This window comes from Neolamprologus multifasciatus, chromosome 15 (assembly GCF_963576455.1).
Source record: "Neolamprologus multifasciatus chromosome 15, fNeoMul1.2, whole genome shotgun sequence".
Lineage (NCBI taxonomy): Eukaryota > Metazoa > Chordata > Actinopteri > Cichliformes > Cichlidae > Neolamprologus > Neolamprologus multifasciatus.
This window is the reverse complement of record NC_140453.1, coordinates 25,890,190-25,908,489: the sequence shown is the minus strand read 5'-3', so window position 1 is coordinate 25,908,489 and position 18,300 is coordinate 25,890,190. Positions and strand designations below refer to the sequence as shown.

At 43.6% G+C, this 18,300-nt stretch overlaps 3 protein-coding genes and 2 non-coding genes across 5 annotated transcripts; 2 read left to right on the top strand and 3 right to left on the bottom strand.

The window, feature by feature from the left end:
- The first annotated feature begins 2,719 nt into the window (after window positions 1–2,719).
- Window positions 2,720–7,755, top strand: LOC146502224 (ribonucleoside-diphosphate reductase subunit M2). The gene is made up of 10 exons (XM_085132208.1): window positions 2,720–3,098; window positions 3,215–3,283; window positions 3,644–3,790; window positions 3,864–3,980; window positions 4,064–4,197; window positions 4,291–4,385; window positions 4,475–4,608; window positions 4,701–4,805; window positions 4,908–5,021; window positions 5,412–7,755. The coding sequence occupies exons 1-10, from the start codon at window positions 3,009–3,011 to the stop codon at window positions 5,562–5,564; spliced, it is 1,158 nt and encodes a 385-aa protein (XP_084988334.1). The 5' UTR covers window positions 2,720–3,008; the 3' UTR covers window positions 5,565–7,755.
- Window positions 5,201–5,336, top strand: LOC146502225 (small nucleolar RNA SNORD94). The gene has a single exon (XR_014869657.1). It is a non-coding gene; the product is annotated as a small nucleolar RNA SNORD94 (small nucleolar RNA).
- On the bottom strand, window positions 6,205–13,710 carry LOC146502223 (galectin-8-like). The gene is made up of 9 exons (XM_085132211.1): window positions 13,577–13,710; window positions 8,877–8,965; window positions 8,558–8,765; window positions 8,314–8,436; window positions 8,169–8,234; window positions 7,690–7,716; window positions 7,219–7,307; window positions 6,495–6,660; window positions 6,205–6,399 (listed from the first exon to the last, which is right to left on the bottom strand). The coding sequence occupies exons 1-9, from the start codon at window positions 13,613–13,615 to the stop codon at window positions 6,250–6,252; spliced, it is 957 nt and encodes a 318-aa protein (XP_084988337.1). The 5' UTR covers window positions 13,616–13,710; the 3' UTR covers window positions 6,205–6,249.
- A 1,273-nt stretch (window positions 13,711–14,983) lies between these two features.
- Window positions 14,984–17,877, bottom strand: rrm2 (ribonucleotide reductase M2 polypeptide). Its single transcript, XM_085132209.1, has 10 exons — window positions 17,629–17,877; window positions 17,444–17,512; window positions 16,930–17,076; window positions 16,740–16,856; window positions 16,523–16,656; window positions 16,335–16,429; window positions 16,112–16,245; window positions 15,915–16,019; window positions 15,699–15,812; window positions 14,984–15,308 (listed from the first exon to the last, which is right to left on the bottom strand). The coding sequence occupies exons 1-10, from the start codon at window positions 17,716–17,718 to the stop codon at window positions 15,156–15,158; spliced, it is 1,158 nt and encodes a 385-aa protein (XP_084988335.1). The 5' UTR covers window positions 17,719–17,877; the 3' UTR covers window positions 14,984–15,155.
- LOC146502222 (small nucleolar RNA SNORD94) lies at window positions 15,384–15,519 on the bottom strand. The gene has a single exon (XR_014869658.1). It is a non-coding gene; the product is annotated as a small nucleolar RNA SNORD94 (small nucleolar RNA).
- Window positions 17,878–18,300: the final 423 nt, after the last annotated feature.

Here is an 18,300-nt window from a genome sequence, read left to right as displayed (position 1 = left end):
TTAAGTAGGGTCATCTGCTTAAATGTATCTATCAGTATTAGGCTAATGAATGTGTGTGTGTGTGTTTCATTTGCTTTGTTTTTATCTTTTTAATGGTAAACTTGCTTAAATCAGTACCCTGTGACACTGTCACCACTCATTTTCTTTCCCATTACCTATGTTGTGTAAAAAAAATCTAGTCATTTTATTTGAACTTTTTTTCTTGGAGTATTTATATTTCTTTATTTAATTAGTAAATTATTGGAAGCTAAGGGATTTATTGTGATAAGGGCAAAGAGTTAAAAAACGCACAAACTCAGAAGTTCTAACAAAATATTTTAACACATTGTTTTTTCTCTTTTCTAACTATTTTACTTTACAGGTTGAGGAGCTGCAATCTTTCAGAGAGAAGCTGTGAAGTGCTTTCTTTAGCGCTCAGCTCCCAGTTCTCTAGTAAGAACACCTCGCAGGATTCAGGAGTGAAGCAACTGTCTAAAGGACTCAAGAGTTCATACTGTAGACTGGAAACTTTCAGGTCAGATTAACATATACATTTGTTTATTCCTTCAGAAATATAAAAAATAAGAATTGTAGCTACTAAATACAGGTTAATTTATGCTTTATGTTTTACTTCTATCTACGTTACTTTAAACTGTCAAATTTCTTAACTGCTTAACTAAACGAATTTTGGGAAGGGGATTTTTTAACCATCACCAAAACAAGATTAAATATTGCAGAATCTACTTCTTCCTGTACCATGATTACATGTTAAAACCAGTGTTGTCTTATTTTTTTTCTTATTAATTCTTCCGGCTGAGAAATTGTAGACTCTCAGAGAGAAGCTGTGAAGCTCTGTCCTCAGCTCTCAGCTCCTTGTCCAAGACTTAGAGAGTTGGACTTGAGTCACAACGAACTGTGCGGTTCAGGAGTGAAGAACCCGAGGAGTCCCAAGTGTACAATTGTCAAGTCAGATCAAGTGATATTTTTGATTCTTTGAGAAAATAACCAATAAGAAAAGATGTTGTAAACATTATACCTTTTAAACATAATTTTCACTGTTAGCATGTTAGTATTGCTAAGTGTTCTCTAACAAGACTGAAGCATTTTCATCTGTGAAAACACAGAATTTCATAATCTAATAAAATTTTCGGCAGCTTTGCTTTGATCTCATATTTTCACAGTACTTTAAAAGTAACTATCAGTCTGTTCAGGCACATTGTGGGATGATGAAGCAATCAGATTATAGTATACAACATCACTGAAAATGTTCACTATCATGCATTTTTGCAAAAGCTGCAGTAAAAACTATGAAAACTGTTTTACTGGTAAATGATACATAAATAAATAGGGCAGCACGGTGGCACAGTGGTTAGCACAGCAAGAAGGTCCTGAGTTCAATTCCACCATAAGGCCTGGGGTCTTTCTGTGTGGAGTTTGCATGTTCTCCCTGTGTTTGCGTGGGTTCCCTCCGGGTACTCTGGGTGTCCGTCCAAAGACATGCAGGTTTGTGGGGATAGGTTAATTGAATAATCTAAATTGCCCATAGGTGTGAATGTGAGTCAAACAATTTGTGGTAACTTACTATTTTTAATTGAACAACAACAAAAATAACATTATGTTTTATCATTTTTTAACACTGAGATTTCTACTACAACACTTAATAAAACACTGTACGTAAGTATCATATCTGTAATGCAATTATTTAGCATTATTTAATAAAACTTAATTATTTAATTTCCTTCTAGAACCACCTAGGCTGTTCTAAAATATCTGTTCATTACATTATTTAAAGGTTTCTCACCAAACAGATTCAGTTATGATCAAATATGTTGACAGTTCGATTAAAATTGATCCAACTGATGACCATTATTGCTCAGTAGCATACAGTAACTGCAAAACTGAGTCATTGTCCATCCCGGACACCAGGGGCCGAAACTGAGCGACCCTTTCTCCTGCAGCCAATCAGATAACCCGGAAGCAGTAACAGGAAGGTCTCCATTTTTGAGGAAAACGAAGCTCAAAGTTTGTCTTCAGAGGCTGAAAGCTGCTCAGAGCAAAGATACAAAACATAAATCAGCCTTTAAATCAATTCCTCTCTGCTCGAGTGACTCAAAGAAACCGACTAATTCCTGCAGATTCGTTTTTCGTTTACATATTGCATATGTTTACAGATTTTTGTTGATGCCAGTCTCTGATATGAAAACACACAGGGCGCCTGTAAATGGAGAGTTATTGTAATGTTGGGCGTGTTACGTGAATTTTGGCGCCAAATCTCCATGGCGACAGCTCATTTAGATGAGAGGGAAGCAGAAAAGGCGCCGTTGACTGAGCTTTAATGTCAGTTTAAACGACAGCCCTGATGGCAGACACGTTAAAGCAGAAATCAGTTATTCAATGTCCATATGAGGATCCACATGATTTGGAACAATCCGCTGAACTCACCTGCACGAACACAGATGTAAATCTTGACTCTTTCGGCGTTAATGTCTCATTACAGAAGCTTTTTTTTTCTTTGAGAGACATTGTAACGTGTTTTTAGAATCACAGTTTAAAATGCTTAATATGAAAAAAATGCAAGGGGTTTTTTTTTTTTTGGGGGGGGGGGGGGGGGGGGCGTCTGAAAGGTTTCGTAAGCGCTCGTTTTAATCATATTGTAAAAGCGGTTACCTAAAGTTTTGTAACCCGCTAACAGAGTTTGAATTTCCCGCAATCGTTTAGGGGTTACGTGAGCACTTCTCTCGACCTGACTGGCTTCTTCTTCTTCTGTATAGGGTTTACTGGCGGTTAGCAAACAGCAAAATGGTGCATTACCGCCAACAACTACCTGACTGGCTTGGTCCCTCCCGACGGTTTAAAGGGACTCCTCGTATTGGCCAGCAGTTCTGGCGCCAAGATTCCAATAAAAGGGCGAACTGAAGCAGAAGCCTTTCACTGTCTCCGTCTGTCCGCTGCTGCTAGCTTTGCTTTCTGCAACTTTTAGCTTCTTAGGTTTTTTCTTTTCTTCGTCCTTTCGAACCCGCGAATTCACAATGCTGACCGCGCGCTCCCCGCTCTCCGTGAAGAACGAGCAGACCCTCAGCGGGCAGCTGGACAAAATGTCTCTGGACAAAGAGAACACGGTGAGGCTGCTTCAGGTTCCCGCTCACAGAGGCCGCCGATTCTCTAACGTCACCGAACAATTACAGGTATTGATAAAGAGTCGCTGTGTGTGCTGACGGTCTGTGTCTCCTTTCAGCCTCCGGGCCCGAACAGCAGCCGCATCCTGGCGTCCAAAACCGGGCGGAGGATCTTCGACGCTGCTGCGGTAAGTGAGAGAAAAGCTGCAGGAAGCTGTGCGCTTTTTGCGGATTCCTCATATCAGCGGACCGAGTCGATGCTGAGCTCACTGACGGCAGCTTCGTGTGTGTTATGTGTGGCGCCTAAACTGTGGCCGTGGCGCCAACAGTTAGCGGCTGAGCTTGAGGTCTGTTCAGGGTTCTAGTTTATTAGGAACAGCTGCTGTGGTGTTCAGGTTTCATGCCGTTTCTGTTATTTTGTCCACCACCTTCAGATCAGTGAACGATACAGGCAGCAAGTCTGCACAAACTTTAACTTTTCACTGTGTTTGCTCCAGAATCGATGAATAAGCTGATCAAGAATCCTGAGCAATGATCTTTGTCTTCAGCCCAAAGTGAAAAAGAGCAGCAGCTCGCAGGAGGAGGAGCCTCTGCTGAAGGACAACCCTCGCCGCTTCGTCATCTTCCCCATTGAGTACCACGATATCTGGCAGATGTACAAGAAGGCAGAGGCGTCCTTTTGGACGGCAGAGGAGGTGGGTGGAGCTGCTGTAATGGGGCGGGGCTAGATGCTAACCGCTGCGATGCTGACGTGCTCTCTCTGTGCAGGTGGATCTGTCCAAGGACCTGCAGCACTGGGATGCCATGAAGGACGAAGAGCGCTACTTCATCTCCCACGTGTTGGCCTTCTTCGCCGCCAGCGACGGCATCGTCAACGAGAACCTGGTGAGACGCTGCGCCTGCTCTTACAGATCGTTTTGAGGTCACGGACCGCTGTAACGTTCTTGTTGTCGCTCTTTGACCAACAGGTGGAGCGCTTCATGCAGGAAGTGCAGGTGACGGAGGCCCGGTGTTTCTACGGTTTCCAGATCGCCATGGAGAACATCCACTCGGAGATGTACAGCCTGCTGATCGACACGTACATCAAGGACCCCAAAGAGAGGTATGCGGGAGGCGGGGCCAAATACTGTTCTGTAGTGGCTTAACTGGCCTGTACTGATCTAACTGGTGAGTGACGATGTGTTCCCGCCCTCAGAGAGTACCTGTTTAATGCCATCGAGACGCTGCCGTGCGTGAAGAAGAAGGCCGACTGGGCGCTCAACTGGATCGGCAACAAGAACGCCACCTATGGTAAATAAGCTGCTGCCCATTAGGCCACCTGACTCAATGGCTCCACCTCAAGAAGCTTCATTGATTATTGTCTGTTTATTGATCTGCAGGAGAGCGCGTGGTGGCCTTTGCCGCTGTGGAGGGGATCTTCTTCTCAGGTTCGTTCGCCGCCATCTTCTGGCTGAAGAAGAGAGGCCTGATGCCCGGCCTGACCTTCTCCAACGAGCTCATCAGCAGAGACGAGGTGAGGCGCTCTGTTGGTGTCGGATCGCAGGTATTGATCCAGTGATGATGTCACTCTTAACGTGTGTTTGTTTGTGCGCCTGCTGCGTTTAGGGTCTGCACTGTGACTTTGCCTGTCTGATGTTCAAACACCTGGTGAACAAACCGCCCAAGGAAACCGTCATCAGCATCATCAAGAACGCCGTGGAGATCGAGCAGGTGAGTCCCAGCTTCACCTGCAGCTGCTCTGCTGGGCCCACTGGTTCATGGTGGATTTACTGGTTCAGGATGGCTTTAATGCGTTTATTGGTTTGTGTGCAGGAGTTCCTGACTGACGCTCTGCCCGTCAAGCTCATCGGGATGAACTGCGACATGATGAAACGGTACATCGAGTTCGTGGCCGACAGACTGTTGCTGGAGCTCGGCTTCTCCAAGGTAACGCCCCACACAGGTCATGTGATCATGTGACTGACTTAAAGGCAGAAAAACAGCATCACAAAACATCCGCACTCATCTCAGTCACAAGCTAAACTTTTAAAATAAAAAATGATCAGTTCTCCACACAGACACATTTTAGGAACTCTTTGATCTCAGAGAGCGACATGATGAAGGTGTGAGTAATGATGAAGTGCGCAGGGGTACGGACCTCAGCCGGTGATGGGGGCTGAGTGCTGCTGCAGAGTCTGATCAGAGGACGAGTGGTTCTCTGACGGACAGCGGCAGTGCGACACAGACGCCTATCTGAACTCTCCCAGGGGTGGGGGCGGGTGACCTTAGGGTGGAGGCAGTGGGTGGAGCTGACTGACATGGTGTTTCTGTGTGCAGATCTACCGAGTGGAGAACCCTTTTGACTTCATGGAGAACATCTCCCTGGAGGGAAAGACCAACTTCTTTGAGAAGCGGGTGGGCGAGTACCAGAGGATGGGCGTGATGGCGACGCCCACGGACAACACCTTCCGGCTGGACGCTGACTTCTGATGGTGGAGCGTCCCTGCCGTCACACTACCTCTGTCCCGGTGCATGCTGGAACATACTCTTGGACTTTAAGGGTCAAATGATGAACTGAATCTTTATTTACAGACTTGTGAGTCTGTGAGCCGCAGCATTAGACCTGATCAAATCTAACGCTGCGGCTCAGCGCTGTGTAAATATGTCAGGGTTTTAAATGTGTACAGTTTACATTTGTTTTTGGGGGGGTTTTTTTTTGGTTTTTAAAGTGTATTTTTAATACTGAGCTTTAATAAATGACTCCGTGAACAGGAACCAGCTCTGGTGTTTTTCTTCTGACATCAAGTTGAACTGAAAAGTTTAAAACATTTTTTAAAATCTGGTTCCTCAGGTTTCATCTGATTTGACTGCGTAAACTTAGAAAGTCATGTTCATAGAGAAAACTAATCTGAACTAAACATCTGACCCAGCGTCATGGCTGGGCGGTGATCTGGTCCCTGTGGTGGCGCCAGCACCACTATCATCAGCTGCTTTTGGAACAAAAAAGCTGGACAGATGTGAGGAATGAGACTTTTGTTTTGAAAACACTGGACAAGACATGGGTTTTTAGTAAAAGAGGAAATTAAGTTAGAATCTGTTAAATGATGGGTCACGGAGGAGGTGTCAGTGGTTTATTTTTTTTTATGGCTTCGTGTTCATGATGGTTAGCAGGCGCTCAGAGGACTCTGACGACAAGCAGTGTCACATCTCCTTTCACCTCCACCTGGTTGATGGCGCTCAGCTCCTTCATGCGGTGTTTGTAATCGAGCTGGTGCTGCCCATTCATGGCAACTCTGAAGTGCTGCGCGTCGCAGCGGATGATCATCTGCAGGGAGATGACAGCAGGTTTAAAAACAACTTTAAAAAAAAAAACAAACCAAAACATCACATGTGGATGTTAGGGCAGGGGTCAAAGGTCACCTCAAAGTACTGCCCCGCAGTAAAGGGGAAGGAAGCGAGCGCCATCTCCTCATGACCCCAGCAGTCAGACAGAAAGGAGTTCCTGACAAAGACACGCTTCTTCAAGCGAGGGTTCAGGTGGAGAGCGATGTCGGACCCGGTTGCTGGCCGCAGGTTCACGCAGAAACTGTAACAGGAAGTGATGTCATTAATGAGCCATGAAAGGCTAAACCGAAACTCTGAACTGCTTCATGTTTACTTTCTCTGCAGGTTCATGCAAGGTGGTCTGTGATGATTAAGTGACGGTCACATAACTCAATTTAAATTTATATTTAAATAAAACCTGTAAACTCTGAAAATGCTTCAGTGACTTTAATCCAAAGATTATTTATTTAAACTTGAACTTCAGTTTAAGCTAATCAGTTTCTACTGGCTCCAGACTTCAGGTTTACTATGAAGAAGTTATTCATCACAGTCAGGTTTTCATTGTGTTAGTCGGCTCAACAATACCTAAACCCCACAAACATAATGTCTCTGAGCAGCTTGTGGAGTCAGCTTGTAAATCAGAGCCTGTATTCACAAAGTTGTGATTAATTTATTATGAATTTAAGAATATAAAACTTATGTTGTCATTAACAAGAACAAAATTTTTACTAAAGTTAATTTAAGTTCTGATCGATGCCTCACCGATTGTCACTTTGATCAGTTTCTGTACTGGGCTCCCACAGCTGTTTATTATCCTTACCTCTCTGCGTTCTGATTGGTCTCTCCTTTGATGATGATGCTGCGTCCGACTGTCATCCCATTAACCAGCTGACCTCTGAACGGGATACTCTGCAGGAAACAGGGAGTCAGACACACTAAAACATTTCCCTTTTTTTGGCTTTATAGTTTTAAATATAAATTTAGATCTGTGTTAAAAGTTAGAAGATCATTTGGTATCAAATAAGATCAGTGATCTCACTGATTAATGTAAGATCAATCGGTGAAATATGATAAATCATTTTCTTTACCAAAATATGATTTCAGGCCAACCATGTGGGCTGATATAATATGACTGATATAAAAAACAGAGTTTAATTGATCATATTTATGTTAAGTAAAAGAAGCTAAAAGTTGCTTTAAAAATAATTCATTCAAATTTCTTTCTATTAAACTGTTGTTATTGTAAGAAATAAATGCATCATCAATCAATGATTTGATCAGGAAAACTCACCAAATCACCTGATGAGGAGAACACTGGCTGAAACGCATGGAAAAAAAATCTGATTAAAATCTGATCGACTGATGCATAACTCTAGCCAATCAGACCACATCCGACGCTGATCAAAAAACAGATGCAGTTTTTCCAGAAAGGTCCACGTTACCGTTGCCCTGTGATGACTCGTGTCCTGTGCTACAAAGATACCCAAGTTATCTTTCTGCTATGATCCACTTAAGCTAACAGTGAGGGTCAGAGTTCACACCAAGCTGGTTATCAACTGGGTAAGTAACTCAGGATTTGACCTGTGCAGTCACATGAAAGGGGCGGGGCTTTCATATTTGGAGGCATTTCATGTGACTTTTCTTCCACAGAAAACAATCCTTATGAGTGCCAGCCATCCAGAGATGCTATCAGACAGTGATTTCAAATCTTTAGCTAACATAAAACTATAAAAGTGAAATGCAAATGCAACACAGATATTGAAAGGACACCTGATCAATTATTGCTGATTCGTCTGTGTCCTTATTGGGCAGACTGCCAGCGGGAGAGGTGGGGTTCTGAAACAAACAAACAAACAAACAGGTTAACCCTCTGATGGTAAAGCTGCAGGTTGCCACGGGTTACAGAGACACTCACTGAGCTCGGGGAAAGGATGCCCACAGCCTGAACTTTGACTTTTCCTGAGATGCTGATGGTGTCAACACGCTCCAGCTTCACTCTGTGTTTGTACTCCAGCAGGTGGGCGCCGTTCACAGCCACCTGAACACGCACGGAAAACAACACATCGCTGGACACCAGTTTGGCTCGCATTGAACAGTTAAACTAAAGTTCTGCCGTGCTGACTCTTCTCTGACACCTGATTGGTCGGCTCGTCTCTCACCTTGAACTGGTCTTGGAGGATGAGGATGATGAGCTCGAAGTCGACCTCGAGCCTGAAGGGCATCTCGTAGTGGATCTGTTCGCGGCCCCAGCACTCTTTCGTCAGCGTGTTGCACACGATGGACGACTTTTTGATCCTCGGGTTGAAATGGAACGCTACGTCGGCCCGCGGCTTCACGCTGCTGCCGCAGGTGAAGTCCACCTGGAACCTGTGAGACAGCGAACAGAGAGAGAAGATCCCGCTTTAAGAATCTGCACCCCGACTCTGACGTTTGTTTTTTTTAAAATATCTGATTGATTATGAAGATCGGCATCCTCACCTGTCAGCACCAGATGGCACAGAGCCCTTGATCAGAACCATCTCACCTGGCAAGAACCCACCCAGGATCGTCCCAGCAAAGGGAATCGACTGTGGACAGAACACCACAAACATGAGGAGGGTCAGATGACCACAGAGAACACCTAGAAACACCTGAGAGGAGGGACTAGATCGGTGTGAATGAACCAGAGCTCAAACCTCCGTCAGCAGCTGATCAGATTAGAATCTGAAATTAGAATGTAACAGGAGAATCACAGAAATCCTCCTGATTTCACGTAGAGACGCTCAGAGAAAACCTCCACCCGTTTACACGTATCTACAAATTTCATATATTTAGAGGTTTTTCCAAAAGTTTGATTTGGCACAGATTTTATGCCGAATGTCCTCCCTGACACAACCCTCCTGTTTGCCTGGGCTCTGACCCGCGGATGGGTGTGTCTCCCCTCCTGGGCTTGAATGTGTTACCCTGTATGCAGCACAGATCCACGTCTGTGCATTTGAAATAAAGTGAAATAAACGTGTCTAAACAGATTCAAGAAACGTTTGCTACATTCTTCCTGTCTCACAGTAAGGAAACATCTGCCCTGACAGTACTGCACGGTTGACCAAGCTTTGTGTCTCAGTTTAATTTTTGATATTATTTCTGCCTGAGCTGGTCGTTGTGCACGTTTGCACAGCATCGTCCTGTCAGGAGAAACTCTTGGATGGGACTCTCCACCAGCTGCTCTTAGAAGTGAAGAAGCTTTTCCATGAGACGAGGTGAAACGTCTTCAAGAAACTTAAAGATGTCCAGTCGCTTTTCTTTCCAAGCTCCTTAGACTACCATGACCTGGATCACTGCGAACCTTCACAGACATCTTTGATTTGATTATAAAAAAATAACTAAAATAAAAGCAGAGCAGTAAATAATCTGCTCTCAGGTCTGTGGACTGTCTGTCTGTATCAGGCCGTCAGTTCCGCTTTCAGGTCCAAAGTATTCTCATTAAGCTTGTTCCGCACTTGTAGTCAAACGATTCTGACTTCAGGTAAAGACACCTACTAGCTCACTTGAGTCACCACAGTAAGACTGTGTGACGAGTCATGTGCAAAGGTGGCAAAAGTGCTCGCTCATCTTGGCTAACTAGATGCTGAAGTACTGCAAGCGCAGTTTACAGACACCTGCAGTGGTTCTGGTCTTCATGTGACATCCTCAGGGGACTAATAAACGAATAGGACTGCCTGTCATGTGTTTCTGTTCAGGCTCAGATGAGTTTGATGTTTGAGGCTCACAGTGATAAAATAATAACTCCCCCAAAGACGTCAAACCTGAAGTCCGTTCTGAAAATGTGAGGAGCAGAAGGTTCAGGTGTTTGTCTCAAATGTAGGGAGTGAAAATAAAAAGAAGTTAGAAAAAAAAAACTACTCAAGTACCAACAAAGTATTTGTACTTTGTTACGTCCCACCTCTGGTCATGTGATCATTATTAAACTTCAAACAGTGCTCCACCTGCAGGAAAATATATAAGTTTATAGGTGGACCTGAATCGGGTGACCTGTCCACCCAAAGACGACTGTAATTGTAAACTGGTGCTAAAGAAATAAAGTTGAATTGAATTACAGTGACTTGTAGTCAAGTTACTTTTGCCCACAGCTCTGCTAACATCCCAACATAGAATCTCTGTTGTTTCTCACATGTTTCAGCTGAATTCAAACCTTTTTCTTTTTGACTGTTATAATCATATCAGCGGTTTTATGAAGGGCAGCTTTCAGCAGCTGAGTCACTGATTTACAGCTGGTTTTGTTCTCTCAGCAGGTTGAGACTTCCTGCAGGTTTTCTTTGTCTAGATCTGAAGGCCTGTTTTTACCTCCTCTTGTTCACTGTGAACATTTTCTTCCTGCTTTCATTAGTAGATTTTTTTCACAAATCACATGTTTTATTCATATTGGATCTTCTCCGTTCTCGATCTTCAAGCACAAATATCTCCTCTACATTTTAGAAGAAGTTACAAAAAATGTAACAGAAAGACAGAGCAGATTTCTCCTTTACTGGCTTCCCTTCATTGGCACTCTGTTAAATACAGAATTCAAAATCCTGCTCCTCACATACAAGGTCTTAAACAATAAGGCCCCAACTTATCTTAATGACCTTATAGTACCATATATCACACTGCAGGCTTACTTGTTGTTCCTAGAGTATTTAAAAGTTGAATGAGGGGCAGACCCTTCAGTTTTCAGATCCCTCTTCTTCTAAACCAGTTTTCAGTTTGAATTCAGGAAACAGACACCATCTCTACTTTTAAGTTCAGGCTTCAAACTTTCCTTTTTGCTAAAGCATATAGTTACGGCTGGATCAGGTGACCCTAAATCCTCCCTTAGTTATGCTGCAATAGGTGGAGGCTGCTGGGGGATTCCCACTATACACTGGGCATTTCTTCTTTGCTCACTATGTGTTAATAGACCTCTCTGCAATTAATTATTAGTTATTATTAATATCTGGCTCTCTTCCACAGCATGTCTTTGTCCTGTCTTCCTCCCCAGAGCAGATGGCTGCCCCTCCCTGATCCTGCTGGAGGTTTCTTCCTGTTAAAAGGGAGTTTTTCCTTCCCACTGTTGCCAAAGTCCTTGCTCATAGGGGGTCATATGATTGTTGGGTTTTTCTCTTTATGTATTATTGTAGGGTCTGCCTTGCAATACAAAGTGCGAATGCTGTTGTAATTTGGCACTGTATAGACAAAATTGAATTGAAATTAATTGAACTCACTCCTTAATCTAGACGAAAACCCACTAAAATTTTTGCATATTTTAAATTTTCTATATGTCCAACCCATCAGATCAGATCAAATCAAACTGTGCCGACCTGTTCTTTAATTCGGTCTAAAATAAAACACGAAAAGGGTGACACATGACTCTAAAAATTATGCTGGGCGGAGGCACCAATCTTTAACACAGTTTGTCCAAAAAGGTTGACGAAACAAAGTTTTCAGTGGATGACACTAAAGCCGGAATCCCAGGGGTCAGTTATGATATTTACACGATGTCACACGTGATGTAGAAGAACGATTCATGATAAATAATCAGTGTCAAACAAGCCAAAACACCGTCGCCAAACTGAATACAATTTTGAAGATATTTTACAATTGTCTCAGATGTGTTCACATCTAAACCCAAACATACTTAAATCACACTTTAAAAACCTGGTCTCTAATTCAGCCTGAAAAAACAAAACAAAAACACGCTCAACCCACACAACATCTCATGTGACCGAAACTTATGTCAAGCCAGCCTCTCTGAACGTGTGTTCCGAAAACTGTTTTATTTGGAATAACTGCAATATTATTTATAAAAATAAAACTCTTTTTTTAAATAACTGGTTTAATAATGGAATAATCTTGGTTAGTCAGTTATATAGAGAAGATGGACTCTTATATAATTACTCTGAGTTCCTCAGGAGATACAATGTACCGATAACGCCTAAAGAATTCTCAATAGTGTTCGATGCCATCCCATCTGGTCTGTCCATGTTACACAGATGCTCTCACAGTGCTCCACTACAGGTCACTCCCCCGGATGTGTTACATTCTTCTCTTGGCAATGTTTGCTTTTCTTCTCATAAATCTATAAATACCAAAATAAGATCTCTCTTTCAGGATGCAATGGTCTCTGTTCCATCAGCCATATTTTATTGGGCCAATTTTGTAACAGATATTGAATGGAAAAAAGTTTGGACTTTACCACAAAGGTTTTTCTTAACAAACAAAATTAAAGAGATTTCCTTTAAGTTGATTCATAAATTTTACCCTACCAAACAATATTTGTCCAAATTTATGGCTGAAATAAATGTAAATTGTACCTTCTGTCAAGAGCAACCTGAAACAGTTTCTCATCTGTTTTGGTCATGTAAATTTACATGTAAATTCTGGAAGGATTTCCACAAGTTTATTACTGACTCTGTTCTCCCTAATCTTCAACTATACTATAAGGATGTTATCTTTGGCTATTATAATTTTAAAGACAAGGACAATGATGCTTTCTTCTTTATAAATTTGGTTTTATTTTTGGCAAAATTTCATATACACAAAAGCAAAGTCCTCGGCAGAAAGCCTGAACTTCTTGTATTAAAAATGGAACTTGCACAATATATAAGGACAATCTCCTCATCAAAAAACACTAAGGCTCTCAAGACTGTTAACATCTATAACCGATTGAAACTGCTAACTTGATTTTGGCTCTTGCAAACTTTTGTTTATTTATGTTCCCCTTAATTTATTTTATTTTTTGTACTCACTTTTGTCTCACTGTCCTTGTCACCCTCTCTGTTCCTCATTGTACTACCACAATGTCATCTTTTATGTGATCCCTGTTTTACTCGACTGTATGTCTAAAATCTGATAAATAAAGTTAAAAAAAAAAAAAAGAAAAAAAAGAACGTGTGTTCCGCAGTGCGGCAGTACCAAAGGTTTGCTTCAAAGCTTCTATAAATAAAGTTTTTAGCGGATGATATTGAATCCGAACTATTTCCGTTGTTTGTCAGTGTATTTAAAACACTTCGAATATTTTTAAAAGAATGTTTAACATAAGATAGTCATTGTTTAAGGCTGTTAGGTGAGCTAAAATGCTAACTGGTCCCTTCACAGAAGCATCGTCGATCAACAATCGATTTATCCTTGAAAATGAGAATGAAAACTGATTATACAGATCAATTCGAAACCGTAGGATATCTTACCGGGTTGTGGAACACCTGCCTCGGGTTGGAAATCGACATTTTTGCGCAGAATAGCGTCTCCGCAGCTCTTTCTGACTACTTCGTTTGTTTACTTCCGTTTATAACGTCACGCGGATCACGTATTCAAGGATAAGACCAAAGACTACAGACCCGAAGATAAAATCAGAGCACACAGTAATGTCAACTGAATTCTCGTAGAAATATAGTTAAACCCACTTTAAACTAAAAAGCGTGTTTTTGGTCTAAACTGTTATGTAAAACATGCTGTGGTCCTTGGTGATGACGTCACTGTCCTCTCCTTAGGGACTGCGGAGGTTTGGTGAAAAATCAGTCTCGTGGTTCCAATAAATGATTGATGGGAGGCAGGTTTCCGATTGACCTCTGGGGAAAAAAGCAAAATAATAAAAAAAATAAAAATATATGAGGAAATCATCTCAGTGAACATTATTGTCAAAATGTGGTTTGCTGAGTGATTAACACTGAAAAACTTCTGGAAAATGTTTTTATTTATTTTGGAATAAAATGTATAACTGCTCAATTATCTCCAAACCTGCTGTCAGCCACCAGGACAAAGAAGAGATGAATGTTATCATCATGTCTGACTCACATGTTTATAACGTATGAACACTGAAGCGCCAGCCTTTGAATTTTATCCAGAACACAGAGACAGGTTTTATCCTTCCTTACATTCTCCTGTGAGTGACAAATTAAAGGAAAATCCTTAACCTTTGACCCTCCACATCACATGTTGCTGGCGACCTTGACATCAACTTGATGTTAGACTGTTACACTGAGTACAAACTACATATCCCATGAGTACATCCAATTCTGTCTCACAAAGAGATGCCATCCCACCACGGCACTGCAGGGTTTTTGTTAATTAAACTAGAAACACCAGTGCTGTCTTCATTATGACAATAAAATATTGATCATTTTTGAGAATAAAATCTGAAATATTTAAATGTGCAGATTACCGTTGTTGTTTTAGGACAAACTGCCACGGCTGTTGTTCCCTCTACAAACTCCTTGTGCAGATAAGTCAGTGGAACAACTGATCATCCATGGTCTTCATTTCAGGAGGCTGCAACCATGATAGGTAAAAACTTTGGGGACACTGAAATTTTTGTAGATTCTCAGAAAACTTGTTTAAGACTAAACAAGCCCAACATTCTATTTATACACGGCTGTGGTTGCTCAGCCTCAGAGTTGATTCAGATCAGATGAGTTGTACAGAAATGAAGATCATCTCCATTTCTGTACAACACACCTGCAACTATGACAGCAGCAGCACGTCATTGGCTAGGCTGTCCAGTGCAAGTCACTCACTTCCAGCCTTGTCTGGCCTGAAATGATGGGACTACAGTGATTTAGAAAGATGTTACAGATGTGAAACTGAAGAGTCAATGCTTTTTACAAACAGTTGCTTTATTACAAAAATGTACATATTTAAAACTATAATAAGGCTTAATAAAAACTCTACAAAGTCTATGTACAAAAAGAAAGAAAAAACAAACGTTTGAACCCGACTGCAGTCCTGCCTGCAATCCAACTAGCTTAAGTCCAAAGAGCAGCCGCCGCCTCAGAAGTCAGCATCCAACCGGAAGGTGTTGTCCGTGGGCGTCGCCATCACGCCCATCCTCTGGTACTCGCCCACCCGCTTCTCAAAGAAGTTGGTCTTTCCCTCCAGGGAGATGTTCTCCATGAAGTCAAAAGGGTTCTCCACTCGGTAGATCTGCACACAGAAACACCATGTCAGTCAGCTCCACCCACTGCCTCCACCCTAAGGTCACCCGCCCCCACCCCTGGGAGAGTTCAGATAGGCGTCTGTGTCGCACTGCCGCTGTCCGTCAGAGAACCACTCGTCCTCTGATCAGACTCTGCAGCAGCACTCAGCCCCCATCACCGGCTGAGGTCCGTACCCCTGCGCACTTCATCATCACTCACACCTTCATCATGTCGCTCTCTGAGATCAAAGAGTTCCTAAAATGTGTCTGTGTGGAGAACTGATCATTTTTTATTTTAAAAGTTTAGCTTGTGACTGAGATGAGTGCGGATGTTTTGTGATGCTGTTTTTCTGCCTTTAAGTCAGTCACATGATCACATGACCTGTGTGGGGCGTTACCTTGGAGAAGCCGAGCTCCAGCAACAGTCTGTCGGCCACGAACTCGATGTACCGTTTCATCATGTCGCAGTTCATCCCGATGAGCTTGACGGGCAGAGCGTCAGTCAGGAACTCCTGCACACAAACCAATAAACGCATTAAAGCCATCCTGAACCAGTAAATCCACCATGAACCAGTGGGCCCAGCAGAGCAGCTGCAGGTGAAGCTGGGACTCACCTGCTCGATCTCCACGGCGTTCTTGATGATGCTGATGACGGTTTCCTTGGGCGGTTTGTTCACCAGGTGTTTGAACATCAGACAGGCAAAGTCACAGTGCAGACCCTAAACGCAGCAGGCGCACAAACAAACACACGTTAAGAGTGACATCATCACTGGATCAATACCTGCGATCCGACACCAACAGAGCGCCTCACCTCGTCTCTGCTGATGAGCTCGTTGGAGAAGGTCAGGCCGGGCATCAGGCCTCTCTTCTTCAGCCAGAAGATGGCGGCGAACGAACCTGAGAAGAAGATCCCCTCCACAGCGGCAAAGGCCACCACGCGCTCTCCTGCAGATCAATAAACAGACAATAATCAATGAAGCTTCTTGAGGTGGAGCCATTGAGTCAGGTGGCCTAATGGGCAGCAGCTTATTTACCATAGGTGGCGTTCTTGTTGCCGATCCAGTTGAGCGCCCAGTCGGCCTTCTTCTTCACGCACGGCAGCGTCTCGATGGCATTAAACAGGTACTCTCTGAGGGCGGGAACACATCGTCACTCACCAGTTAGATCAGTACAGGCCAGTTAAGCCACTACAGAACAGTATTTGGCCCCGCCTCCCGCATACCTCTCTTTGGGGTCCTTGATGTACGTGTCGATCAGCAGGCTGTACATCTCCGAGTGGATGTTCTCCATGGCGATCTGGAAACCGTAGAAACACCGGGCCTCCGTCACCTGCACTTCCTGCATGAAGCGCTCCACCTGTTGGTCAAAGAGCGACAACAAGAACGTTACAGCGGTCCGTGACCTCAAAACGATCTGTAAGAGCAGGCGCAGCGTCTCACCAGGTTCTCGTTGACGATGCCGTCGCTGGCGGCGAAGAAGGCCAACACGTGGGAGATGAAGTAGCGCTCTTCGTCCTTCATGGCATCCCAGTGCTGCAGGTCCTTGGACAGATCCACCTGCACAGAGAGAGCACGTCAGCATCGCAGCGGTTAGCATCTAGCCCCGCCCCATTACAGCAGCTCCACCCACCTCCTCTGCCGTCCAAAAGGACGCCTCTGCCTTCTTGTACATCTGCCAAATATCGTGGTACTCAATGGGGAAGATGACGAAGCGGCGAGGGTTGTCCTTCAGCAGAGGCTCCTCCTCCTGCGAGCTGCTGCTCTTTTTCACTTTGGGCTGAAGACAAAGATCATTGCTCAGGATTCTTGATCAGCTTATTCATCGATTCTGGAGCAAACACAGTGAAAAGTTAAAGTTTGTGCAGACTTGCTGCCTGTATCGTTCACTGATCTGAAGGTGGTGGACAAAATAACAGAAACGGCATGAAACCTGAACACCACAGCAGCTGTTCCTAATAAACTAGAAACCCTGAACCGACCTCAGCCCTACCGCTCACTGTTGGCGCCACGGCCACAGTTTAGGCGTCACATCTGCACAGTAACACACACGAAGCTGCCGTCAGTGAGCTCAGCATCGACTCGGTCCGCTGATATGAGGAATCCGCAAAAAGCGCACAGCTTCCTGCAGCTTTTCTCTCACTTACCGCAGCAGCGTCGAAGATCCTCCGCCCGGTTTTGGACGCCAGGATGCGGCTGCTGTTCGGGCCCGGAGGCTGAAAGGAGACACAGACCGTCAGCACACACAGCGACTCTTTATCAATACCTGTAATTGTTCGGTGACGTTAAAGAATCGGCGGCCTCTGTGAGCGGGAACCTGAAGCAGCCTCACCGTGTTCTCTTTGTCCAGAGACATTTTGTCCAGCTGCCCGCTGAGGGTCTGCTCGTTCTTCACGGAGAGCGGGGAGCGCGCGGTCAGCATTATGACTTTTCGGGTTCAAACGGACACAAAAATAAAAAACACTAAGAAGCTAAAAGGAGCAGAAAGCTAAAGCTTAGTAGCTGCAGACAGACGGAGACAGTATAGGGCTTCTGCTGCAGCTCGCCCTTTTATTGGAATCTTGGCGCTAGAACTGCTGGCCAATAGGCACGCAGCTAAATGAGCCCCTTTAAACAGTCGGGAGGGACCGAGCCAATCAGGTCGCGAGAAGTGCTCTCGTGACCCCTAAACGATTGCGGGAAATTCAAACTCTTTGTTTTTGCGGGTTACAAAACCTTCGTAACTGTTGTTTACAAAATGATTAAAACGAGTGCTTACGAAATATTTCAGACTTTGATAAAAAAAAAAATCTCGCATTGGTTCATATTAAAGATTTTATACTGTGATTCTAAAACACTTTAGAATTTTTCTCAAAGAAATAACGCTTCTTTAATATTGAGACATTAGCGCCAAAAGAATCAAGATTTACATCTATTTTCGTGCAGGTTAAGTTCAGCGGCTTGTTCTAAATCATGTGGCTGGATCCACATATGAACGGATACTAACCGATTTCTGCTTTAAAGG

Excerpts from the sequence above, each read along its gene's own strand:
- LOC146502224 (XM_085132208.1), top strand. The coding sequence starts at position 3,009 with ATGCTGACCGCGCGCTCCCCGCTCTCCGTGAAGAACGAGCAGACCCTC. Across the intron at positions 3,981-4,063 it reads GCATCGTCAACGAGAACCTG|GTGGAGCGCTTCATGCAGGA; the intron begins GTGAGACGCTGC and ends TTTGACCAACAG. Across the intron at positions 4,609-4,700 it reads AGCTCATCAGCAGAGACGAG|GGTCTGCACTGTGACTTTGC; the intron begins GTGAGGCGCTCT and ends TGCTGCGTTTAG.
- LOC146502223 (XM_085132211.1), bottom strand. The coding sequence starts at position 13,615 with ATGTCGATTTCCAACCCGAGGCAGGTGTTCCACAACCCG. Across the intron at positions 8,437-8,557 it reads TCCTCCAAGACCAGTTCAAG|GTGGCTGTGAACGGCGCCCA; the intron begins GTGAGAGACGAG and ends GTGCGTGTTCAG. Across the intron at positions 6,661-7,218 it reads ACCAATCAGAACGCAGAGAG|TTTCTGCGTGAACCTGCGGC; the intron begins GTAAGGATAATA and ends TTCCTGTTACAG.
- rrm2 (XM_085132209.1), bottom strand. The coding sequence starts at position 17,718 with ATGCTGACCGCGCGCTCCCCGCTCTCCGTGAAGAACGAGCAGACCCTC. Across the intron at positions 17,513-17,628 it reads CTCTGGACAAAGAGAACACG|CCTCCGGGCCCGAACAGCAG; the intron begins GTGAGGCTGCTT and ends GTCTCCTTTCAG. Across the intron at positions 16,430-16,522 it reads ATCAAGGACCCCAAAGAGAG|AGAGTACCTGTTTAATGCCA; the intron begins GTATGCGGGAGG and ends TCCCGCCCTCAG.